Here is a 26,109-nt window from a genome sequence, read left to right as displayed (position 1 = left end):
AGGACAAACGGGTGGACAATCTCGAAGAAGAAATTCGTTTTTGTATGGAGGTCAGTGAGTGTCGAATTTGGTCAACGAAAAAAACATTCGCTACGTGAGATTTATATGATCGAATAGAAGTTTCACAAGGCTTAAGTTGTTACGAGTTACTGATATATGTAGGACACGTGACATCCCGGGCAACTTTTAGGGGGGAAAAAACACTTTATTTTGGAGTTAGTCTTGAGTTGGCTATGCATATTCATGTCATGAGGCCAGCATCTCTCTCCAATGATTACAGGCGGTTAACGTCAACAACCCTCATCGAATATTTACAATACAGAAGTTACCACCAATCCAAAGAAAGGATAGGCGGGTGCTAGACAGGCCGCCGTGCCGCTTTGTGAACAACGACTCCCTTGGGCGGAGAGACAGTTTATAATCTTTGATGAAATTGACCAGATACTATAGCGGCCGCTCTAACAATGAACATAATGTAAGACAGTTGGGAGGAGGCAAGATCAGGTGGGACCATTCTAGCCAATGAGAGGGCAGATACGCAGGACCACGACGGTTTCCACTAGTTACCACAGCCACAAAGTAGAAAAATGACTCGTTAAATTTCACGAAAACAAAAATGAGTTTTGTGGTCTTCTTATAAGGTTAGGGTCATGCATAACGTTAGCATTGTGTTTGAGGTTAGGTTTAAGATCACATTTTAAGAAAATAAATTGTAACAATAGGCGGGGATTATGATTTGTGTTTGTGGAAACTAGTGACGACCAGGCACAACTGCTTATATAGTGTTTTTTTCTCAGTTACCGGGATGTCGAGGTATGCTACCTATATCAGTACACTCGTAACAACCTAATCATTACGAAACTTATATTCGATCAACTACGCCACACGTATTAAATAAGCCATTACATGTTTTGTTAACCAAATTCGACAATCTCATTGACAAATTGATCTCCATGCAAACTGGACCTCCATGCAGTTATCCCTCACGTTTCGCCTCTTCCTATCTGGCATAAATAAACATGTGAGCGTGGAGGTCCAGTTTGCGAATTCATCCTCGTGGTAATATTGAAAAAAAAACAATAACTTACAAACATTATTTTTCTTTGCTGATTGTAATAATTTTGGAAAGGAATGAATGGATGGCATATGACCCACTGAAAGAATAAACCAAGGACATGGTTCCCGCCCACCAGCCTAAAGCAAGGGAGAGAGAAAGGAAAGGGGGAGAATGGTGCAGATCGCTTAGCAACGTGGACGCTTGGTGCTCAACCGGATACGAGCACAGGACTTCAGTCGAAGAGCTGAAGGATTTTACAACATCATCTAGCTAAAACAGTATCTCAAAACTTGAGCGATGGAGAGAATATGTCTTGACAAGACTGCATCTAAGGCAGTGGACGACTTTCTGGAGTACAGGAGGTTTGTCTTGCTTGCCAATGAAAATGTATTCTAGGATTATATTCAGTCTGGAGCACTGCTGAAATTTTCCTCTGTCACCTGACTGACTTTATAGGCCTATTTGCTTTGTTATGTTTGCCTTCAGACAATTTAGAAAGTGCACACATCCCTTGTATGTAGAATGTCACCAATGGCATTTTTTTGGAGTCCGTTTATTTTACACTAGCCTTCCTTTCCTTTCTCAGCAGATCAATCTAATGGGACTACATAGGTGGAACTGTAATGAAGTTGAAAGTATAAGCTTTGGAGCGTGAATGTCTAGTTCACCATACTACTTGTGTATCAGTGTTATATTTGAGGAGGAAATGGGAAATTAATAATTTGCAGAATCAGGCTACTCTATGATCAGAACTACTAATCATGAACACCGTTAACTTGGAAAAGATTTGTTGTAACTGTCACTGTTGCTCTATTCTTGTCCCATGTCTTGCTTAAGCAATACTTCATTTCATATGTCTGGCAGCTGTGTTTTTGTGTTATTTTTTTTGTGTGTTCTTGTTTTGTACTAAATTGCAAAAGAAAATCCTTAAAAAAAGATATACTTCTGATCATACCCCTGTGCTGTTGTTGTGTGTCAGGATCGTGGGTGAAGACGATGGCGGCAGACTATTCTCCCCAGAGGAATATGAAGAGTACAAGAGAACAGTGTTTCCCCAGAGACTACACAACAGGCTGTATGTGAGCTTTGGAGTGCCAGGGGGAATAGACTGTAAACTTATCGGCCCAGAGACACCTTGCTTCTGCACACACAGGTACGCTTTAGCAACATCCTCCATCGCTAATACAACACTGTGATTAGTTCATTAATTGTGTGCCCCCAAAATGGAAGTGCACTATGACCTCTGCAAAGTGGTCTGAACCTTTATGGCTGAGGAGGAAGCATGGTTTCCCAGGAACTGCATGGTCACTGATTCAAGCATCACTCCAGCTATCCTTCTTAATCTCTACACTTGTCTTGGGTTGAATCCCTCCAGGTACAAACAGCATCAGACAGACTTTGAGGAGGTTCCTTCGGAGCGCCCGATAGCACTACCATGCCGGGTTCAAGGGTGTCGGTGTTTGGCCTTTCAGTACGTGCACCTGAATGGGTCGCAGCCTGTACGCTGCAGGTGCAAACACTCTGCCTACGACCACAGTGAGACCTCAGAACACCTCTGTGGGAAATGTGAGTCTCAGTTGTCCCCTCGCTGAAGCACTGAGGCATTGTTATAATACTCCTTCTATACTCCCTGACTTCCAATTTGTTGTGTTGAAAGTAGTGTCAGTGTTGTATAGGGTGTGGTTGAGGCCACATTGACCTACCTCTCCTCTTCTCTCTCTGTCCTCAGGCTCATCCTGCTCTGGGTTCCGGAGCCCCTACAGCTGTGGGTGTGGCCAGCCTAGCTCCGCCCACCAGACGCGGGTGGAGACGAAGGCAGAACGGGAGGCCCGCGGTCGTCCGGTGGGCAGAGACGTTCCATACGCAGCCATGGGGGGTCTGACAGGGTTCAGCTCCCTGGCTGACGGGTACCTGAGACTGGACGATAGCGGGGCAGGTGAGACCTCCAGGCTCCATCACAGACTCATCACAGACTCACTGACAAGAGACAGCCACAAGATGAATTACAGCAAAGGCATCCCAGTCATTCTAATGAGTCTAATTTCAGCCTTAGATATGAGATATCTAATTGTTACCCGTGACCTTGTGCATGCGTGTGCCTGCGTAGGTGCCCCTCACCTGTCTGTTCTGTCGTCTCAACAACCAAGAGCTTTCCAGGAGCATGTGTTTGAGAAAGCCTCAGGACCAGCAGCAGCCTCAGGACAAGCAGCAGCCTCAGGACCTACAGGTCAGAACCCAACCAAGCTATAGGAGGCTTTGGGGGACATAATTATGACTGTGCTTTGAAATGTCTAGCCTGGGAAGCACATGCTTGTCACATACAATCTTTGGAAGGGTGGCCAGAAGAGACTATGAAATGCCTAATCTGAGTGTAACTGAGGATGCAAATTATCCTGTAGGTCAGCATTTCCCAAACTCGGTCCTGCCGAGTTTGGGAGTTGGCTATTTTAATCAGCTGTGTAGTGCTAGGGAAAAAACCTGGGGGAGGGGGGCAGGACCGAGTTAGGGAAACCCTGCTATGGCTCATATAGAAATCCTAAACAGAGATGATATTTGTCTCATAATAGATGTATTGCGTTAATTTAATAGTTTCCCTCTGATATGTAGAGGAGAGTTCAGTGACGTCCGTGACCAGGGCTCTGTCTGACATCAGCACCAGAGAGGAAGAAGACATGGCGTACTTGGAGAGACGCTACCAGGAGAGGGTGAGGAGGACAGTTCTCTAATGAAACACTGGAGGCCAGCAAAGAGCGGTAGAAACAGAATTGTACAGATGAAAAATAAGTGAGATCAAGGAAGCAGATCGACACATACTGTGCCTTCAGAAAGTATTCATACATCTTGACTTATTCCACATTTCGTTGTGTTACAGCTTGAATTCAAAATGGATTAAATAAAATAAACAATTCTGACCCATCTACAAACAATAGCCACGTAATGACAAAGTGAAAACATGTTTTTAGAAACTGTTGCAAATTTATTGAAAATGAAATACAGAAATACAGAAGTATTTTGTATTTATTAAGGATCCCCATTTAGTTGCTGCCAAGGCAGCAGCTACTCTTCATGGGGTCCAGCAACATTAAGACAGTTATATCCAATTTAAAATATTACATGACATTACATTTCATAACACTTTTCACAACACATTAAGTATGTTCCCTCAGGCCACTACTCTACTACCACATATCTACAATACAAAATCCATGTGTACGTGCAGGGGCGGACTGAAACAATAATTCAGGCTGGGAATTTGACTCCATCCCAGGCCACCCTGTTCACGCAAACCACCAGACCGCTAATTTTGTAGGCTAACCCTATTTGTTGATGTAACGGGTACCAAACGAGTTATACATTTGGCCACTACGTTCATCTGGGAAGAAAGTTATCCACATTACAAAATACAAACATTTGGGACTGACCAACAAGTAGCCTATCTGAACACAGAGTTTTCAAGGTATGCTATGGCTATGGGTGCACCCTCAAAAACTCACTAGAAATACACCAATCATAGCACATACAAATGTACAAGGCTAGACACACAAAACAATTAGCCTACACTTTTTAAAAAGAGAATGAGATATACAGTTAGCTCAAATGTTCAAATTATTATCTTTATATTCAAGCATCAAGCATATCAAACGTATCAAAAAACTTCACACATCCACTGAACTTGAACATAAGCTACAACAATGTAAGTAAGTATAATACAAAAGTCTAAAAAGCACTCCTAAAAAGCACTCAATTAATTTTGAGATTAATGTTCCCTCACTGGTGTCCATAAAGCAAACAGCACAAAAATAAAACACATCTATACACTGAGTCAATGAAAATGAAAATTGGCTACATAACTGTAAGTATAATACAAAAGTCCCAAAAATCTGCCTCTGTACAACAGCTTTAACTCACAGCACATTTTCTTTCACCCTTGTCAGCCTGTTAAGGAAGAGTCATAGCATAGTTACTTCAGAGTAACCTGTAAGTAATTACCACTAGTAAACCAGTAGGTGGCGAAATAACTCACTGCTCTCTGCCATCTTGTCAATGATGTCATCTTTGTCAAGTCCCATAAGAATCTCCTTCTCTGTTGCATTCAAAAGGAACGCTTCAAGGTTCTCTTGAGTGAGGGAGGTTCTTAGGCAGTTCTTCACCAATTTCAGGGTGGAGAAGGTCCTCTCACAAGCCACTTGAGTGATGGATAGGGTGAGGAGGGACTTGTAGCCCAAACCAATGATGTGATACGCATCCGTGAGCAGATTGTACTGAGACAGGAGAAGATAGCAGCATATCGGGCAGTTTTTACATGTGGAACAACTTCTGATCACCAACACCCACACTTTCATCAGGATCCTCAAAAGCTTCCCCTGATTCATCACTGGCGGCGTTGGCCGTTGTGTTGTACTCCTCCAATGCTGACTGTTTCAATATTTCCCACTGTTGTGCAAGGCTGGTCAGTTCAGCCTGCAATGCCTCAACAGTGACTCAATCAAATTCCAGTAAGCATTTGCTGAGCTCCTTCATAGCTGTCTTTGGAAGGCCCTTTTCTCTGATCTCAGGGAAATGACATCTGCACACAGCATTGCATTTGCGGCATAACGGCAGTGAATACTTTCAACAACAGTGTCCAGTACCACATTGTGGATCTTGATTTTGTAATCCATGTCTGCATTAGCAATGGGCTCATCTTCTGCCAACGCACCTGATTTTCTCTTCTTTTTTTTGTTGTTGTCTTCTCTGGGAGAGCAGTCTGAGCTTCGTTATCACAGTCCTGCTGCTCCTCCAGAATGCCATTGGCCCACTCAACAAAGTTGTCTGCTGCCCTCTTCACACCCTCAAAGTCTCGGGCACACTTTCTCAGGTTATCCTCCATTCCCGTCACCAAGTGCTGTGCTGTTACGATATCCATGCCACTTGTTTGCAAGTATTTAGAGCGAGGGGACGTCTTCTCAAAAATCCTGAGAAAAACCTCAGCTGTAAGTATGGTTTCATACTTTAGGAGAGCATCCTTGTACCCTTGGGCCTTGCTTCGGATGGTAGATTTTATGGTCACATCCTTTTCAATTCTTTCCATAGTGATGATGATGTAAAGTGCACGGTCAGGCTTTGCAAAGCTTCCAAATACTTTCCTCAAGGCCTCGTCTTTGGCCCACCAGCGTGTTTCACCAATTACATCAAGCCGTCTGTGTTTCCTGTCCTCACTGGTTTCCTCCCATAGCTTCATGCACTTGCATCTCGAACGAACACTGCAATGTCATTCAGTAGTGAGAAAAGGTATTCACTTGCCACAACAATCCCAGTGGTGTCAGTTAGCACAAGGTTGAGGACATCCAACTTCCGGGTTGGAGCGAGTGGTCGCATTTCGCACTTCGCTACGCAGGTAGTATTACTTTTCATTACATTTCATTATAGTACAACGGTTTGATTTGTCTGATCTTAGCAATTTCTTCTTAGCTAGCTACATAGCCGTCTTTGTATCAAAGATAATTGTGTAGTTTAGCGTAATTATCGTAATTCGTCGTCCTAACGTAGTCAACACTGCTATCTGGCCAGCAGCTAGCCAGCTAGCCAACGTCCACCGTCTACCGAATAGCAGCACTGTAGAAACTATTACATTCAACGGAACGACTTGATTAGTGTAGTGTTAGCTAGCTACATAGTTGTCCTTGCTGTCTTCGTATTCGTATCCAAGATAATTGTGTAGTTTAGATTGTCGAGGTTACCTAGCCAGTTACCGAGGCTACCTAGCCAGCTACACTTTCAAACTAAGTCAACAACGCAGCCACTGCTAGCTAGCCTACTTCAGCAGCACTGTATCATTTTAGTCAATAAGATTTCTTGCAACGTAAGTTTAACTTTCTGAACATTCGAGACGTGTAGTCCACTTGTCATTCCAATCTCCTTTGCATTAGCGTAGCCTCTTCTGTAGCCTGTCAACTATGTGTCTGTCTATCCCTCTTCTCTCCTCTCTGCACAGACCATACAAACGCTTCACACCGCGTGGCCGCTGCCTGGTGGTCCCAGCGCGCACGACCCACGTGGAGTTCCAGGTCTCCGGCAGCCTCTGGAACTGCCGATCTGCGGCCAACAAGGCAGAGTTCATCTCAGCCTATGCTTCCCTCCAGTCCCTCGACTTCTTGGCACTGACGGAAACATGGATTACCACAGATAACACTGCTACTCCTACTGCTCTCTCCTCGTCTGCCCACGTGTTCTCGCACACCCCGAGAGCTTCTGGTCAGCGGGGTGGTGGCACTGGGATCCTCATCTCTCCCAAGTGGACATTCTCTCTTTCTCCCCTGACCCATCTGTCTATCGCCTCCTTTGAATTCCATGCTGTCACAGTTACCAGCCCTTTCAAGCTTAACATCCTTATCATTTATCGCCCCCCAGGTTCCCTTGGAGAGTTCATCAATGAGCTTGACGCCTTGATAAGCTCCTTTCCTGAGGATGGCTCACCTCTCACAGTTCTGGGTGACTTTAACCTCCCCACGTCTACCTTTGACTCATTCCTCTCTGCCTCCTTCTTTCCACTCCTCTCCTCTTTTGACCTCACCCTCTCACCTTCCCCCCCTACTCACAAGGCAGGCAATACGCTTGACCTCATCTTTACTAGATGCTGTTCTTCCACTAATCTCATTGCAACTCCCCTCCAAGTCTCCGACCACTACCTTGTATCCTTTTCCCTCTCGCTCTCATCCAACACTTCCCACACTGCCCCTACTCGGATGGTATCGCACCGTCCCAACCTTCGCTCTCTCTCCCCCGCTACTCTCTCCTCTTCCATCCTATCATCTCTTCCCTCTGCTCAAACCTTCTCCAACCTATCTCCTGATTCTGCCTCCTCAACCCTCCTCTCCTCCCTTTCTGCATCCTTTGACTCTCTATGTCCCCTATCCTCCAGGCCGGCTCGGTCCTATCCCTCCTGCTCCGTGGCTCGACGACTCATTGCGAGCTCACAGAACAGGGCTCCGGGCAGCCGAGCGGAAATGGAGGAAAACTCGCCTCCCTGCGGACCTGGCATCCTTTCACTCCCTCCTCTCTACATTCTCCTCTTCTGTCTCTGCTGCTAAAGCCACTTTCTACCACTCTAAATTCCAAGCATCTGCCTCTAACCCTAGGAAGCTCTTTGCCACCTTCTCCTCCCTCCTGAATCCTCCTCCCCCCCCCCCCCCCCTCCCTCTCTGCGGATGACTTCGTCAACCATTTTGAAAAGAAGGTCGACGACATCCGATCCTCGTTTGCTAAGTCAAACGACACCGCTGGTTCTGCTCACACAGCCCTACCCTGTGCTTTGACCTCTTTCTCCTCTTTCTCCCCTCTCTCTCCAGATGAAATCTTGCGTCTTGTGACGGCCGGCCGCCCAACAACCTGCCCGCTTGACCCTATCCCCCTCCTCTCTTCTCCAGACCATTTCCGGAGACCTTCTCCCTTACCTCACCTCGCTCATCAACTCATCCTTGACCGCTGGCTACGTCCCTTCCGCCTTCAAGAGAGCGAGAGTTGCACCCCTTCTGAAAAAACCTACACTCGATCCCTCTGATGTCAACAACTACAGACCAGTATCCCTTCTTTCTTTTCTCTCCAAAACTCTTGAACGTGCCGTCCTTGGCCAGCTCTCCTGCTATCTCTCTCAGAATGACCTTCTTGATCCAAATCAGTCAGGTTTCAAGACTAGTCATTCAACTGAGACTGCTCTTCTCTGTGTCACGGAGGCGCTCCGCACTGCTAAAGCTAACTCTCTCTCCTCTGCTCTCATCCTTCTAGACCTATCGGCTGCCTTTGATACTGTGAACCATCAGATCCTTCTCTCCACCCTCTCCGAGTTGGGCATCTCCGGCGCGGCCCACGCTTGGATTGCGTCCTACCTGACAGGTCGCTCCTACCAGGTGGCGTGGCGAGAATCTGTCTCCGCACCACGTGCTCTCACCACTGGTGTCCCCCAGGGCTCTGTTCTAGGCCCTCTCCTATTCTCGCTATACACCAAGTCACTTGGCTCTGTCATATCCTCACATGGTCTCTCCTATCATTGCTATGCAGACGACACACAATTAATCTTCTCCTTTCCCCCTTCTAATAACCAGGTGGCGAATCGCATCTCTGCATGTCTGGCAGACATATCAGTGTGGATGACGGATCACCACCTCAAGCTGAACCTTGGCAAGACGGAGCTGCTCTTCCTCCCGGGGAAGGACTGCCCGTTCCATGATCTTGCCATCACGGTTGACAACTCCATTGTGTCCTCCTCCCAGAGCGCTAAGAACCTTGGCGTGATCCTGGACAACACCCTGTCGTTCTCAACCAACATCAAGGCGGTGACCCGTTCCTGTAGGTTCATGCTCTACAACATTCGCAGAGTACGACCCTGCCTCACACAGGAAGCGGCGCAGGTCCTAATCCAGGCACTTGTCATCTCCCGTCTGGATTACTGCAACTCGCTGTTGGCTGGGCTCCCTGCCTGTGCGATTAAACCCCTACAACTCATCCAGAACGCCGCAGCCCGTCTGGTGTTCAACCTTTCCTAAGTTCTCTCACGTCACCCCGCTCCTCCGCTCTCTCCACTGGCTTCCAGTTGAAGCTCGCATCCGCTACAAGACCATGGTGCTTGCCTACGGAGCTGTGAGGGGAACGGCACCTCCGTACCTTCAGGCTCTGATCAGGCCCTACACCCAAACAAGGGCACTGCGTTCATCCACCTCTGGCCTGCTCGCCTCCCTACCTCTGAGGAAGTACAGCTCCCGCTCAGCCCAGTCAAAACTGTTCGCTGCTCTGGCACCCCAATGGTGGAACAAACTCCCCCACGACGCCAGGTCAGCGGAATCAATCACCACCTTCCGGAGACACCTGAAACCCCACCTCTTTAAGGAATACCTAGGATAGGATAAAGTAATCCTTCTAACCCCCCCCCCCCCCCCCTTAGAGTTAGATGCACTATTGTAAAGTGGTTGTTCCACTGGACATCATAAGGTGAATGCACCAACTTGTAAGTCGCTCTGGATAAGAGCGTCTGCTAAATGACTTAAATGTAAATGTAAATGTGTACTTGGTTAGGAGACTCTCTTGTGAGATATGCAGAGAAGCCCCTGTATTGTCCCTGCATATTAGCTGCTCCGTCTTTTGCATTACCAACAAACACACTGTTTGATATCTATGTCCATCTTCTCAAGAGTCTGTTTCACAAGGTCCACAAAGTACTATCTAGTCGATGACTCACAGTCAATGACCTCAATGAGTCTCTGGTGGACAACATCAGTGACATATCGCAGAACTACTGCACACTGGTCTTTGATGTTAAATCCTGTGTTGTGTCCATTTGTATTGAGAACATCCCTACCTTTCTCACTTCAACAGCAATTGTCTGCTGAATCAACATTCTGATGACTTCAATTACTTTATTTGCTGTTGTTTTGGACGTCATAGTTACCAAGGACCCTCTTCCTTTACTTCCCATCTGCTTCTTGCTCTTCTCAATGCTCCACTAACATGCTCTTGTAGGCAGACATCATATTTGATTAGCAACAATATAAGCTCAAGAAACTTGCCATGATTGACAGCCATGTTTTCCAAGTTATATGCAGCTTTGTGTCTGTGTCCTCTGTAGCTCACATTTACCAATAACTTTAACTACATCAATCACACGTTCCATGACCTGCCTCCTCTTTCTGACCTGGTCTAGTTGAACTGACATTTGCTTATCACTCAGAAGGGTACAGATGTCTGTACTGAGCTTTGCTGGCTCTGAGGAAAAAGGCTTCTGCACTTTCTCTATTGGTCTTGCTTCTCTCATGTTCCTGTACTCTCTGATGGGCATGTTTCCAGGCCTGCATGCCTCCTTTGACAAATGCACTATCACTGGCTGAAGGTTTTGCGAATGCAAGACATACTGAGCAGAACAAGGAGTGAGTTACTTCATTGTATATCAGTCAATTTTCTGTTTGTGCCATCTTTGGAGTGGAATACATTGGGAATGACTCTTTGAGGGGTTTGTTTTGGGGTGGTACTGAAAAAATAAGTCAAAATCCTTGGACTGAGGACGGGCAAAATAATCAAATGGATTTTCAGTGCTTTCGCTGTCCCTTTCTATTTTCCCTGTACTGGGCTCTAAACCTTTCTCTCTCCACACATCTGGTTGCTCTGCAGAATGAGATTAACTTTGTAAATAACCTAAACTTAAATTTGTATTACTTGTGCAGTCATTGATTGTATGCCCCCGATTACAGTTCTACTAATAATCTCATAAATAAAGCACATATTAATCTAAAATCATAGCCTACATGTACGTTTAGGTTTGTGCTCTTAAGTTGTTCCTGCTCTGAGTCTGACTCTGAACTGACCACCATCTTCAGTTCTGAAGGAGCACCAGAAGCTCTAGTGCTGCTGCTGCTTCCTTCTCCACCTTTACAAAGAAAATACTCTATTATCATACTCACTATCATTAGTGTATCAGTAGGCTACATTAATACAGCTCTGGGAAAAATTAAGAGTGGTCTCTTAATTTGGAGTGGCCTCTTAATTTTTCTCAGAGCTGTATATTATTGTAGTAACTTGTAATGTTGGTACTAAGGGCGCTAATGAACTTTGCCATTGCCTGTGCTGTGTCACACAGGCTACTTACTGTGTTACGTCCATGGATGTATTATGGTTACGTTACTGTAGCCTGTTTCACTGTACAGTGTATGTGCACTTTCCCTAGTTTGTGGCATGAGTCATGACAGAATGCTGGCAAGTCCATAGTCTAGGTTTACAGTTTTTTACTAGTTGAAACATATTGCCTTCAATGTCATATTATGATCGCTATGCTGCAGTCATTACTATGATATTGTAATGAAACAGGCAGGGAGCAGGTCTCGAACCCTTGACCTTCTAGCCCGAAGTCCAGCGCGTTATCGACTGTGCCGCATGCTTGTGCGGCAGAGTCGATTTCCGCGCTTATAAACCCAGGGTCGTTACACTACTCCCTCCTTTCAAAGAGCGCGTCCTCGCGCTAGCTTGCGACTCTACGTCTTACAGTAACGCGCTCACCGGCCAAGCACACGCACTGTCGTGGATGCAAGGTCCTATCCCACGTTTGACACCAATGTAATGAAACAGGCAGGGAGCAGGTCTCGAACCCTTGACCTTCTAGCCCGAAGTCCAGCTCGTTATCGACTGTGCCGCAAAAGCATGCTCGTGCGGCAGAGTCGATTTCCGCGCTTATAAACCTATGGTCGTTACAATATAATTCCTCCACGAAGATGTAAAACGTGCAAACTGTTTAGCCTGCCGGCCGTTGTGTCACTATTATTAGCTAGGCTACTTAGCTAGCCATGCTGGGTGTCGTGTGTGTGTTTTAGCTAGTGTCGCTTATTTTGCAGCATTTAGCTGCGTCTGTGGCAAGGGCCTTTCTCTTTTTTATTCTCTCCCTCTCTGCTCCACATTTCCTTTTCAGACCGTCCATTTCGCCGTGCGACTTGCCTAAAATGTTTTCAGGAGAGAAGCAGGTAGACAGTTGCTATGTGCGTCGCGGAGAGACCTGGTGTCATTTTTGGTGCGAGAGGGGACACTGCAGCAAGAGACTGAGGGTCTGAGATTCTCAGTCAACTCATTCCTGCTTGCTATATTATCGCTGGTCAAGTTGACTATTCACGGCAGGAGTGAGTTACCTCAGGCCACCGGAAATGTCCCGGTACTCCCGACGGTCAGTCCGCCAATGTGTACGTGTATGTAGTGCTCGTGTCTTATCATGTGTATGTATAAGCGTGTCTGTACCTGTGTGTGTGTGTGTGTGTGTGTCTCTTCACAGTCCCCACTGTCACATAAGGTGTATTTGTATCTGTTTTTTAAAATCTGATGCTGCTGCTTGCATCAGTTACCTGATGTGGAATATAATTCCATGTAGTCATGACTCTATGTAGTACTGTGTGCCTCCCATAGTCTGTTCTTGACTTGGGGATTGTGAAGAGACCTCTGGTGGCATGTGTTGTGGTGTATATATGGGTTTCCGAGCTGTGTGCTAGTAGTTTAAACAGACACCTCCGTGCATTTAGCATGTCAATGTAACCAATGTGAAATGGCTAGCTAGTTAGCGGGGTCTGCACTAACAGCGTTTCAATTGGTGACGTCACTCGCTCTGAGACCTTGAAGTAGTTGTTCCCCTTGGATTTTGTGGAGCGATGGGTAACGATGCTTCGTGGGAGGCAGTTGTTGATGTGTGCCGAGGGTCCCTGGTTCGAGCCCAGGTAGGGGCGAGTAGAGGGACGGAAGCAAAACTGTTACATCAACACATCTTACAAAAACAAGTAGTGATGAAGTCAATCTCTCCTCTACTTTGAGCAATGGGAGATTTACATGCATATTATTAATGTTAGAGCTCCATGTACATATAAGGGCCTGCCGTGCTGCACTGTTCTGAGCCAATTGTCATTTTCAGAGGTCCCTTTTCATGGCACCTGATCACACGACTGAACAGTAGTCCAGGTGCAACAAACCTAGGGCCTGTAGAACCTGCTTTGTTGATAGTGTTGTTAAGAAGGCAGAGCAGTGCTTTATTATGGGCAGACTTCTACCCATCTTAGCTACTATTGTATCAACATGTTTTGACCATGACAGTTTACAATCCAGGGTTACTCCAAGCAGTTTAGTCACCTCAACATTCTCAATTTCATGCTAAATTGTTTTAATGCTTAACATGCTCAACATGCTCAATTTACTTAAAGCCAGTGGCATGTCATTAGTAAATATTTTTTTCAAGTAAGGGGCCTAGACAGCTGCCTTAAGGAATTCCTGATTCTACCTGGATTATGTTGGATAGGCTTACATTAAAGAACACCCTTTGTGTTCTGTTAGACAGGTAACTCTTTATCCACAATATAGTTTTATCCACAATATCCAGCAGCAGACTATGATCGATAATGTCAAAAGCCTCACTGAAGTCTAACAAAACAGCTCCCACAATCTTTGTATCATCAATTTCTCTCAGCCAATCATCAGTCATTTGTGTAAGTGCCGTGCTTTTTGAATGTCCTTCCCTATAAGTGTCCTGAAAGTCTGTTGTCAATTTGTTTACAGTAAAATAGCAATATAACATTTTTTCTGAAAGTTTACTAAGGGCAGGTAACAGGTTGATTGATTGGTCTGCTATTTGAGCCAGTAAAGGAGGCTTTACTATTCTTGGATGTGTAGTGTCAGCGTTTTGTTGCTGGCATGTCATGCTTAAATTTGCTAATCTTGTCAATGAAAAAACATTAAAGTAATTGGCAATATCAGTGGGTTTTGTGATGAATGAGCCATCTGATTCAATGAATGATGAAGCTGAGTTTGTCTTTTTCCCTAAAATGTCATTTAAAGTGCCCCAAAGCTTTTTACTATATTATTATTATTATTATTTATATAATTTATCTTTGTTTCATAGTATAGTTTGTACTACTTTTTACTCAGTCACCTGATTTCTTAATTTGCAGTACATTTTCAAAAATTGTGCAGCCAGACTTATTTGCAATTCTTTTTGCCTCATCCCTCTCAACCATACCATTTTTCAATTCCTCATCATCCATGAGGATTTAAGTTTTTACAGTCATTTTTTTAATGGGTGCATGCTTATTAGTAACTGGAATAAGCACTTTCATAAATGTGTCACGTGCAGTGTCTGGTTGCTTTACATCAACAACATAGGAATCACTACAAAACATATTGTATGACCTCTTATACACTATATAGGCCCAGCCTTTGGAACTTTGGTTTTCATATATATGGCTACTATATTGTGATCACTACATCCGATGGATTTGGATACTGCTTTAAAGGTAATTTCTGCTGCATTAGTAAAGATGTGATTAATACATGTTGATAATTTCATTCCTGTGCTGTTTGTAACTACCCTGGTAGGTTGACTGATAACCTGAACCAGGTTGCAGCCGCTGGTTACAGTTTGAAGCTTTTTCTTGAGTGGGCAGCTTGATGAAAGCAGGTCAATATTTAAATCACCCAGAAAATATAGCTCTCTGTTGATATCACATACATTATCAAGGATTTCACACGTTATCCAGATAGTGACTGTTAGCACTTGGTGGTTTATAGCAGTTTCCCACAAGAATGGGCTTTAGGTGAGGCAGATAAAGCTGTAGCCACATTACTTCAACAGTATTCAACTCTCTAAGCTTTACAGGAATGTGGTTCTGAATATAAACAGCAACACCTCCACCATTGGCATTTCTGTATTTTCTGTAGATGTTATAACCATGTATTGTTATCACTGTATCATAAAAAGTATTATCTAAGTGAGTTTGAGAGATTAGTCAGAATATGATTGTCATCTGTTACTAGCAAATTATTGATTTCATGAAATGTATTTATTAAGCTACATATGTTAATGTGGGCAATTTTTTTCTCGGATGCTTGATTGTTTTCATTGCTTTACTGGGAAGCTTAGCAGAAGATTAGATTATGATGCTGCCACCCCCGTGCTTCATGGTTGAGATGGTGTTCTTCAGCTTGCAAGCGTCCCCCTTTTCCCTCAAAACATAACTATGGTCATTATGGCCAAACAGTTCTATTTTTGTTTCATCAGACCAGAGGACTTTTCTCCAAAAAGTACGATCTTTGTCTCCATGTGCAGTTGCAAACCGTAGTCTGGCTTTTTTATGGCGGTTTTGGAGCAGTGGCTTCTTCCTTGCTGAGGGGCCTTTCAGGTTATGTCGATATAGAACTTGTTTTACTGTGGATAGAGATACTTTTGTACCTGTTTCCTCCAGCATCTTCACAAGGTCGTTTGCTGTTATCTGGGATTGATTTGCTCTTCTCGCACCAAAGTACGCTCATCTTTAGGAGACAGAACGCGTCTCATTCCTGAGCCGTATGATGGCTGCGTGGTCCCATGGTGTTTATACTTGCGTACTGTTGTTTGTACAAATGAACGTGGTACCTTCAGGCGTTTGGAAATTGCTCCCAAGGATGAACCAGACTTGTGGAGTTCTAAAAAATTTTTTTTTCCCATGATGTCAAGCAAAGAGGCACAGAGTTTGAAGGTAGGCCTTGAAATACATCCACAGATACACCTCCAATTGACTCAAATTATGTCAATTAGCCTATCAGAAGCTTCTAAAGCCATGACATCATTTTCTGGAATTTTCCAAGCTGTTTAAAGGCACAGTCAACTTAGTGTATGTAAACTTCTGACCCACTGGAATTGTGATACAGTGAATTATAAGTGAAATAATCTGTCTGTAAAGAATTGTTGGAACAATAAGTAGAAGTAGATGTCCTAACCGACTTGCCAAAACTATAGTTTGTTAACAAGAAATGTGTGGAGTGGTTGAAAAACTAGTTTTAATGACTCCAACCTAAGTGTATGTAAACTTCCGAGTTCAACTGTACATGTACAATTGAATGTCCTTAATCAGACTTTGCAAAGCAATGTCAGAGTTCAGTAGTACTGTGAAGAGTGCAAAGAGAGTAGTGAAACAAGGTCCCTGAGAGGCAGTACTAAGCGATGGGCTGGTGGATATGGCTTGTGCCGTGTCACAGAGTTCAGCAGGGTTATAGTAGCTGGAAAGAAACTGTTCTTGAGCCTGCTAGTGAGGGAACGTAGATACCTGTACCGCCTGCCTGATGGTAGGAGGGAAAACAGTTTGTAGCATGGATGTGAAGGGTCCCTGATGATGCCGCTCTCCCTACACAGACACAGCATGCGCTGGAGGTCTACGATGGCAGGGAGCTGGGCACCAGTGATGTACTAGGCTGTTTTCACCACCCGTTGCAGGGCCTTCCGGTCGGCCACGGAGTATCCACCAAACCACACTGTGGAGCAGTTATTCAGATAGCTCTCGACCGTACAGTGGTAAAAGTTCACCAGGATCTTGGGAGACAGGCGGGCCTTCTTCAGCCTCCTCAAAAAGTACAGGCGCTGCTGGGTTGAGGGTTGAGGTGTTGAGGGTTCAGGAGAGGTCCTCGGTCATGTAGACACCCAGGAATTTGAAGCTGGACACACGCTCCACCTCAGTGCTATCAATGAGAACTGGGGCGTGGCTGCAGCTTTTAGCTTCCTATAATCCACAATGAGCTCCTTGGTTTTCTTTGCATTGAGGGCCAGGTTGTTGTCAGTGCACCATGCAGCCAGGTGCTTGACCTCCTCCCTCTAGGCTGACTCCCTCTAGGAAGTCCAAAGTCCAGTTACAGAGAGAGGGGCTGATCCCTAGATAATGGAGTTTGGTGACCAGCCTAGAGGGAATGACTGTATTGAATGCTGAGCTAAAGTCTATGAACAGCATTCTCACATAGGTGTTGGTTTTGTACAGGTGGGTCAGGACAGTGTAAAGCTGTGGAGATGGCATCCTCTGTAGACATGTTCGGTCGGTAGTCAAACTGGTGGGGATACAGTGTTGGAGGGAGGCAGGACTCAAGGCCAAAACCATACTTTCAAAGCACTTCATGATCGTGGGGGTGAGTGCAACAGGTCGGAAGTCATTCAGGCTTGATGCGGTCGACTGCTTCGGCACTGGCACAATGGTTGTGGTCTTAAAGCACGTGGGGATAACCGCCTGGGCCAGTGACAGGTTGAAAATGTCATTGAAGACCTCGGCCAGCTGCCCAGCACATGCTCTGAGCACACGACCGGGGACGCCATCAGGACCAGCAGCCTTGAATGCATTCACCCTGCTCAGTGCAGACAACACATCTGCGATGGATAGTCTGAGGGGGAGGTCGTCTGGGGGAGCTCAGCTTTGATGGCTGGATCTTTGTTGTCCCTTTTGACGCGAGCATAGAACCTGTTTAACTCGTTGGCGATGGAGACATCGCTGGCTGTGGGGGTAAGGTTTTTTGGCCGGTAGTCTGTGATGGCTTGGATGCCCTGCCACATGTGTCGAGGGTTGGAGTTGTTGTTGAAGTGCTCCTCAATCCACAGTTTGTGGTCATGTTTAACCATCTTGATGCCCTTTTTCAGGTGGCTCTGGATGTGCTGTAGGCTTCCGCATCGCAGTGCTTTTAGCAGTAGTCGGACTTCTCAGTTCATCCAAGGCTTCTGGTTGGGGAAGGTCTTTATTAGTTTATGGGTGGTGACATTGTTGATGCAGATGTTGATGTAATCCAGAACGGAAGAAGCATATGTTTCAATGTCCGTATGGAAGTCAAGGGCGGCAATCTGTGTGTTGAAACTGGTGCTGTAGTAATGAGTCTGACCCCCCTGGCCACACTTACACTGTCCTCACTGATGGTTTCATGCGTTTAATGAGGGGTAAGTACTTGGGGAGTAAGAACAGTGAAAGGTGAGCAGACTGTCCCACGTGGGGGAGGGGAATGGCTTTGTAAGCCACCGAAATGTTTGTATACACGTGGTCTAGTGTATTGTGTCCTCTAGTGGGGCAGGAAACATTTTGGTGGAATTTGGTAAAAACAGTTTTCAGATTTGAGTGGTTAAAATCCCCTGCAACAATAAAAGCACCATCAGGATGTGCAGTTTGCTAATAGCAACCTGCAGTTCCTTCATTGCTAGTTTAGCATTAGCATCCGGAGGTATATAGGCTGCAATAACAACAATGGATGTAAGCTCCCGAGGCAAGTAGAAAGGGCTGCACCTAATCATCAGGTACTCCAGATTGGTTGAGCAGTGACTCCCGGTTATGTTACTATCTGTACACCATGCTTTGTTTCCATAAATGCACAGACCACCTCCTCTGGTCTTACCAGAGTCCTCTGCCGTACGATCAGCCCTGAAGACCCCGCACCCCTCTAGCCCCATAGCGTTATCAGATATGCTGTTGTTTAGCCACATTTCTGTGAAAATCATGACGCTGCAATCCATAATCCCGTTTTGTGAGATGATTCTTAGTCGTATTTCGTCCATTTTGTTCGCCAGTGACCGGATGTTAGCGAGGAAAAGACTAGGGAGTGAAAGCCGATATGGGGTTAGCTTTTTCCTAGCCCAGAGGCCACCCCGCTTCCCTCGCCTTTGTTTACGATCTCGACGCCGCCTCCGGGCACTTCTTCTCGCCGATGTTTCAGTCTCCCGGGGCATCTTCGCGATCTCCAGTGGAAGTTGTAAATTGTCAAAGACTCTCTTTGTGCATTGTGTTCCAATATCCAGGAGTTCTTGTCAGCTATATAGAGTGTACGTCATGCTGTATTGAGTGAATAAACTAAGAACTATTAAGTAGATTACTGCTAATTCGCAAAATCTGGAAAGACACAGATCCTCGCGTTGTACACTCGCCGCCATTAGACATGCTCATGTTATTTGTGTTAGTGCAGGGTAAGCTGCACACAGTGGACTTCCTACTAGGGAACACCGCCTCAGTGCTAACAGTATGGAAAGGGGGATACCTAGTCAGTTGTACAACTGAATGCCTTCAACTGAAATGTGTCTTCCGCATTTAACCCAACCCCTCTGAGTCAGAGAGGTGCCGGGGGCTGCCTTAATCGACATCCACATCTTCGGCGCCCGGGGAACAGTGGGTTAACTGCCTTGCTCAGGGGCAGAACGACATATTTTTACCTTGTCAGCTTGGGGATTTGATCCCAACGCTCTAATAACTCTGGTTCATAGGCACATGATTACTGCAAACAATAGCTGTAGAATCAGCAGAGGCATTCAGGGCAGTTAGAGGGACATCAATTAGGTTACTTACATTGTGTCTACCAACGCCCCTGGTAATGTACATTTGCTGAAGCATTATTACAACTCCGCAACATAATGGTAGGGATTAATTGAGCTGGGCTTGGGTCATTGATAAGTCATTGTCTCAACGCAGCCATATAGTGCTGTGAAAGGATCCGGGAAGCCCAATTATTCAGGTAGATCCCATCCTCCTTATAAAATGTGTTTTGTTTCCAAAAGGTATCGAAATTATCAACAAAAGTTACACCCTGCAATTATCATGTAGCCAGTTGTGAAGAGAAAGCATCCTGCTAAAGCGTTCAATGCCCTGATTCAGAGAGGGCACATGGCCAGATATGATGGGTATTTTATTAGTGTCCATCAGAGAATCAATCAGCCCCTTTGCTGTCATACTCCCCTTTGCTATGAGACTCCAAATTGAGCTCAGGTGCATCCAATTTCCTTTGATCATCGTTGAGATGTCACTCCAACTTGTAGGCCACAGGAGTCCACCTGTGGCCAATTCAATTGTTTGGACCTGATTTAGAAAGATACACACCTGTCTATATAAGGTCCCACAGTTGGCAGTGCATGTGAAGGAGGAGCTACGGAATGACCTTGGGAAAGGAAGATAGCGGAAGTGGTTGATGAGTTCGAATTAAGCAGCGTGTCGAGTAAATGTGGTGAAGACGAATATTCTGAATGGACAACAGTAATATTGAAAACTGGAACAAAAAAGGAAATTGTCTACAATTGGAGTGGAGGATACGTGTGTAAATGGTAATGAATCGCTTCTTTTTGGGATGCGGTTGTTGAGTAAGGATGGAGGTGTTGAAAATGGTAAAGTATGTGCTTGGAAAAGTGGAGTCTGTCAGAGTGACCAGAAGTGATCTTATTTTGATTCATTGTATTTCTGACGAGCTGACTGAAGATTGGAGTGAGCCTCAATAGAATCCGGACAACAGAAGTTTTGTGTTTCGAACTTCGGAGAAGAGCACCCGTCAAAGGTGTCATCTCATGGTGACGACGGATGTTCAGGTTGAATACCTGAAGAGAATTCCTGGTGTGGTTGGTGCCCGGCGTCTGACCCGCTGGGTGAATGGGGGGAAAAAAGAAAGTCTGTCGGTCCTGTTGTTTTTTTGATAAAGAGCAAATACTTACACATGTGAAGCTTGGTTATGTAAGATACGTGGTAAGAGCTTTCATCCCCAAACCACTGCAGTGTAAGAACTGTAAAGGATTTGGCCATGTTTCAAGTGTGTACAGACAGACAGAGTATACCGAAGAACGGTGTGTAGTAAAAGGATGACGGTGTTGCAATTGTGGTGGGGATCATGATCCTGAGTTCCTGGAGTGGCCAGTACAGGTGAAGGAAATTGAGCTGGCAAAAGTAAGAGCGGTCAATTGAATCTCCTATGGGGAGGCGATCAAAAGAATTGAGGAAACAAGTGATGCCAATGAAGAGATGGTAGTGGATACACCACAGACCGTAGTAAATGTTTGCTGCCAGACAAAAGATACCCTGTGTGTTAAAAAGGTGGATTTTGTTGTGTTCATTGCCACAGTTATAAACTGTACAGCACAAGTCTCAAAGAAGTCAAAGAAACTAGACTATATTGTGGCTGCAGCAGAAATGGTTTTTGGACTCAGAAGCCTTGCAGGTTCCCCTTGAGCCTGTGTAGGGATCAGATCTGTTTTATTTATTTTTAACAGAAATTGTTTGATATATATAAACACAGTTGAAGTCGAAAGTTTACATCCACTTAGGTTGGAGTCATTAAAACTAGTTTTTAACCACTCCACAAATTTCTTGTTAACAAACTATAGTTTGGCAAGTTGCTTAGGACTTTGTGTCATGCACAATCTACTTTGTGCATGACACAAGACATTTTTCCAACAATTGTTTACAGACCAGATTATTTCACTTATAATTCACTGCATCACAATTCCAGTGGGTCAGAAGTTTACCTACACTAAGTTGACGGTGCCTTTTAATTTTCAGGAATTTTCCAAGCTGTTTATGTCATGGCTTTAGAGTCAATTGGAGGTGTACCTGTGGATGTTTTTCACAGCCTACCTTCAAACTCAGTGCCTCTTTGCTTGACATCATGGGAAAATCAAAAGAAATCAGCCAAGACCTCAGAAAAAAAATTGTAGACCTCAACAAGTCTGATTCATCCTTGGGAGCAATTTCCAAACGCCTGAAGTTACCACATTCATCTGTACAAACAATAGTACGCAAGTATAAACACCATGGGACCACGCAGCCGCCATACCCCTCAGGAGGAGATGCATTCCATCTCCTAGAGATGAACGTACTTTGGTGCGAAAAGTGCAAATCAATCCCAGAACAACAGCAAAGGACCTTGTGAAGATGCTGAAGGAAACCGGTACAAAAGTATCTACAAGCTTGTGGAAGGCTATCCGAAACATTTGACCGAAGTTAAACAATTTAAAGGAGATGCTACCAAATACTAATTGAGCGTATGTAAACTTCTGACCCACTGGGAATGTGATGAAAGAAATAAAAGCTGAAATAAATAATTCTCTCTATTATTCTGACATTTCACATTCTTAAAATAAAGAGGTGATCCTAACTGACCTAAAACAGGGTATTTCTACTCAGATTAAATGTCAGGAATTGTGAAAAACTGAATTTAAATGTATTTGGCTAAGGTGTATGTAAACGTCCGACTTCAACTGTACATGTCTATCTCGGTAACCTCATTGCTGCTATTCCTGCATTTCAGTTGCATGCCTCCTTGCACTTTCAATTTGCCTTCACTGCACATTTACACTTGCCATTTGTACATACATTATACATACATTGTATTTAATTGTTTCACTTGTACATTTTTTTTTTAACCTTCCGACTTCAACTGTATATATACTATAAATATTGTGGCAGACCAGGGGGTTTGGTCAAAACGTTTACACAGATCAGACACGGACAGAGTAGGATTAGCTCAGTTTCAAAGGTGTTTATTAAAATAATAGTCTGAAAGAAAATAATAGGTCTCCCCCATGAGACCCTCTCCAGGATCCCGTCTTCTGGCCTCCGGGTCTTGCTGTATCCCGTGGGGGATCAAAACTGAACTCCCTCGTGTTACTGTCCCCAACTATATGGGAGTCCTTTCCTCCCCCAGTCTCTCCCCTGTGTGCTGCCCTTCTGGCAGCTTTATGGGACTTGTACAGCTGGTGAGCAATCAGCCCTTGATTACTCACCAATCCCCAATCAGCCCCAATTATTCCTGGCCGGAGATCCCGTCGAGACCTGGCACATCCAGCAGATGGAGCCATCGCCTCGTGATGTATACTCCGTCTGTCACCAGGCCTCGATGAGTCTCCCCCGGTGGCTGACCTGCTGTATGCCACAATATATCTATTTATTTTTTGATATTTCATTTTTTGGGTGGGAATCCTGTTTCCATCCTGCATAGTAGGTGGTGGGATGCACATTAAATTGTGTAAATGCCAATAAACTATAGAAGAAGTGCATGTTAGAGCAGAAACTATACCATGAAGTCCATGGAACTGTCTGAAAATCGCCAAGATAGAATTGTTATGAGGCATATATCTGGGGAAGTGTATAAAACAATTTCTAGAGTGTTGAAAGTTTCCAAGAGCACAGTAGTCTCCATCAATAGGAAATTGAAAGAAATATGGAACTACCCAGACTCTGCCTAGCTCTGTCCGTCAGAGTTCCTACAGAGTTCCTTAGCTGAGATGGAAGAACCTGCCAGAAGGACAACGGTCTCTACAGCACTTCACCAATCTGGGCTTTATGGGAGAGTGGCCAGATGGAAGCCACTCCTAAGGAAAGAGGCACATGACCGCACGACAGGAGTTTGTAAAAAGGCACGTGAAAGACAGAGCACAAGGAAAATATTATGTCGTCTGATAAGACAAAAATGTAACTATTTGGCCTGAATGCAAAGTGCTATGTCTGGAGAGAACCAGGCACAGCTCCTCACCCGTCTAACACCATCCCAACCGTGAAGCATGGTGGTGGCAGCATCATGCTATGGGGATGCTTTTCAGCGGCAGGGACTGGGAGACTGGTAAGGATAGAGGGAACAATGAATGGTGCCAAATACAAGCAAATCCTTAATGAGAACCTGCTTCAGAGTGCAAACAACCTTAGACTGGTGCAAAGATATTTTTTTTAAATATTTTTTTATATAGATATATAAAAAAAATATACGTTCCAAAATATACGTTCCAACAGGACAATGACCCCAAGCATACAGCCAAAGCAACACGAATGGCTTCAGAACAAGAATGTGAAAATCACTGAGTGGCCCAGCCAAAGCCCAGACATGAATACCATTGAAAAACTTGAAGATTGCTGTTCACCACCGCTCCCCATCTAACTTAAAAGAGCTTGACATAATCTGCAAGGAAGAATGAGAGAAAATTCCCAAATCCAGATGTGCAATGCTGATACATACCCAAGACAACTCATAGGTGTAATCGCCACCAAAGGTGCTTCTACAAAGTATTGACTCAGGGGTGTGAATAATTATGTAAATGAGATATTTCTGTATTTCATTTTCATTTTCAATACATTTGCTAAAATGTATAAACATGTTTTCACTTTGTGATTATGCGGTGTTGTGTGTAGATGGGTGAGAATATATATATATATTTTCTTCTATACATTCAGGCTGTAACACAATGTGGAATAAGTCAAGGGGTATGAATACTTTCTGAAGGCACTGTATGTAGTTTAATGTAGAGCAACCAGTGCAGCAAATAAGATAACAATTCATTGACAATATATTTACTGCAGACACCCCTTTTTTGTACAATGGATATCTTATGATGTTGAATTAATCAAGGTCTTATAATAAAATACACTAGACAGTATATACAAAAGTATGTGGACGCCCCTTCAAATTAGTGGATTCGGCTATTTCAGCCACACCCGTTGCTGACAGGTGTATAAAATCGAGCACACAGCCATGCAATCTCCGTAGACAAACATTGGCAGTAGAATGGCATTACTGAAGAGTTCAGTGACTTTCAACGTGGCACTGTCACAGGTCGGTAGGTCAAATTTCTGCCCTGATAGAGCTGCCCGGGGCAACTATAAGCACTGTTATTGTGAAGTGGAAACATCTAGGAGCACCAACGACTCAGCCACAAAGTGGTAGGCCACACAAGCTCATGGAACAGGGCCGCCAAGTGCTGAAGCGCGTAGCGCTAAAAATCTTCTGTCCCCGGTTACAGCACTCACTACAGAGTTTCAAACTTCTGGAAGCAAAGTCAGCACAAGAACTGTTCGTCGGGAGATTCATGAAATGGGTTTCCATGGCCGAGCAGCAGCACACAAGCCTAAGATCACCATGTGCAATGCAAAGCTTCGTCTGGAGTAGTGTAAAGCTTGCAACCTTTGGACTTTGGAGAAGTGGAAACGCCTTCTCCGGAGTGATGAATCAAGCTTCACCGTCTGGCAGTCTGACGGACGAATCTGGATTTGGCAGATGCCAGGAGAACACTACCTTTCCAATGCATAGTTCCAAATGTTTGGTGGAGGAGGAATAATGGTCAGGGGCTGTTATTCAGTTTGGGCTAGGCCCCTTAGTTCCAGTAAAGGGAAATCTTAATGCTACAGCATACAATGGCATTCTAGACGATTCTGTGCTTCCAACTTTGTGGCAACAGTTTGGGGAAGGCCCTTTCCTGTTTCAGCTTGACAATGCCCCTGTGCACAAAGCGAGGTCCATACAGAATGGTTTGTTGAGATCGTTGTGGAAGAACTTGACTGGCCTGCACAGAGCCCTGACCTCAACCCCATCGAACACCTTTGGGATGAATTGGAACGGTGACTGCGAGCCAGGCCTAATCGCCCAACATCAGTCCCCGACCACACTAATGCTTTAGTGGCTGAATGGACACAAGTCTCCGCAGCAATGTTCCAACATCTAGTGGAAAGTCTTCCCAGAAGAGTGGAGGCTGTTATAGCAGCAAAGGGGGGACCAACTCCATATTAATGCCCATGATTTTGGAATCAATGTTCGATGAGCAGGTGTCCACATACTTTGTAGTGTATATTTATGTGTGAATGTGGTACTCAAATGAGCACGTGACATGACATGTAAATGAATGACTGGAAACCTGAATCATAGTTTCTGTTTCAGATGAAGGCTGAGAAAATGGCAGTCAAACAGAAGGCATCATCATCAAGAGGAAGACCATCCACCAAACCAGCCAGCCTACCATCCACCAAACCAACCACCTCCCTATGCAGTAAGCAACCTACCAAACAGCCTACCAAATCATTTACCAAACTGGAGAAGATGACGAACAGTTAACTAACACACTTAGTTTAATGCGGTATTCCATTCCACACAGATAATGATATAATTGCACTATGGATAATAGATAATCAAACAGTCTCACCTGGGAAAATGATCATTAGATCATAAACACCAAGGCTTTTGTGATGTTTCCAAGATCAATTGACAATAAATGTTCAAATCCA

The 26,109-nt window shown here is 44.7% G+C and overlaps 1 protein-coding gene across 1 annotated transcript; it reads left to right on the top strand.

The window, feature by feature from the left end:
• fam221a (family with sequence similarity 221 member A) lies at positions 1–26,109 on the top strand. The gene is made up of 7 exons (XM_071368634.1): positions 1–1,419; positions 2,037–2,210; positions 2,433–2,623; positions 2,787–2,993; positions 3,165–3,284; positions 3,665–3,762; positions 25,766–26,109. The coding sequence occupies exons 1-7, from the start codon at positions 1,355–1,357 to the stop codon at positions 25,937–25,939; spliced, it is 1,029 nt and encodes a 342-aa protein (XP_071224735.1). The 5' UTR covers positions 1–1,354; the 3' UTR covers positions 25,940–26,109.

This window comes from Salvelinus alpinus, chromosome 26 (assembly GCF_045679555.1).
Source record: "Salvelinus alpinus chromosome 26, SLU_Salpinus.1, whole genome shotgun sequence".
Taxonomy (NCBI): Eukaryota; Metazoa; Chordata; class Actinopteri; order Salmoniformes; family Salmonidae; genus Salvelinus; species Salvelinus alpinus.
This window is presented reverse-complemented; position numbering and strand designations above follow the sequence as displayed.

Excerpts from the sequence above, each read along its gene's own strand:
- fam221a (XM_071368634.1), top strand. The coding sequence starts at position 1,355 with ATGGAGAGAATATGTCTTGACAAGACTGCATCTAAGGCAGTGGACGAC. Across the intron at positions 2,211-2,432 it reads CCTTGCTTCTGCACACACAG|GTACAAACAGCATCAGACAG; the intron begins GTACGCTTTAGC and ends GAATCCCTCCAG. Across the intron at positions 3,285-3,664 it reads AGCAGCCTCAGGACCTACAG|AGGAGAGTTCAGTGACGTCC; the intron begins GTCAGAACCCAA and ends TCTGATATGTAG.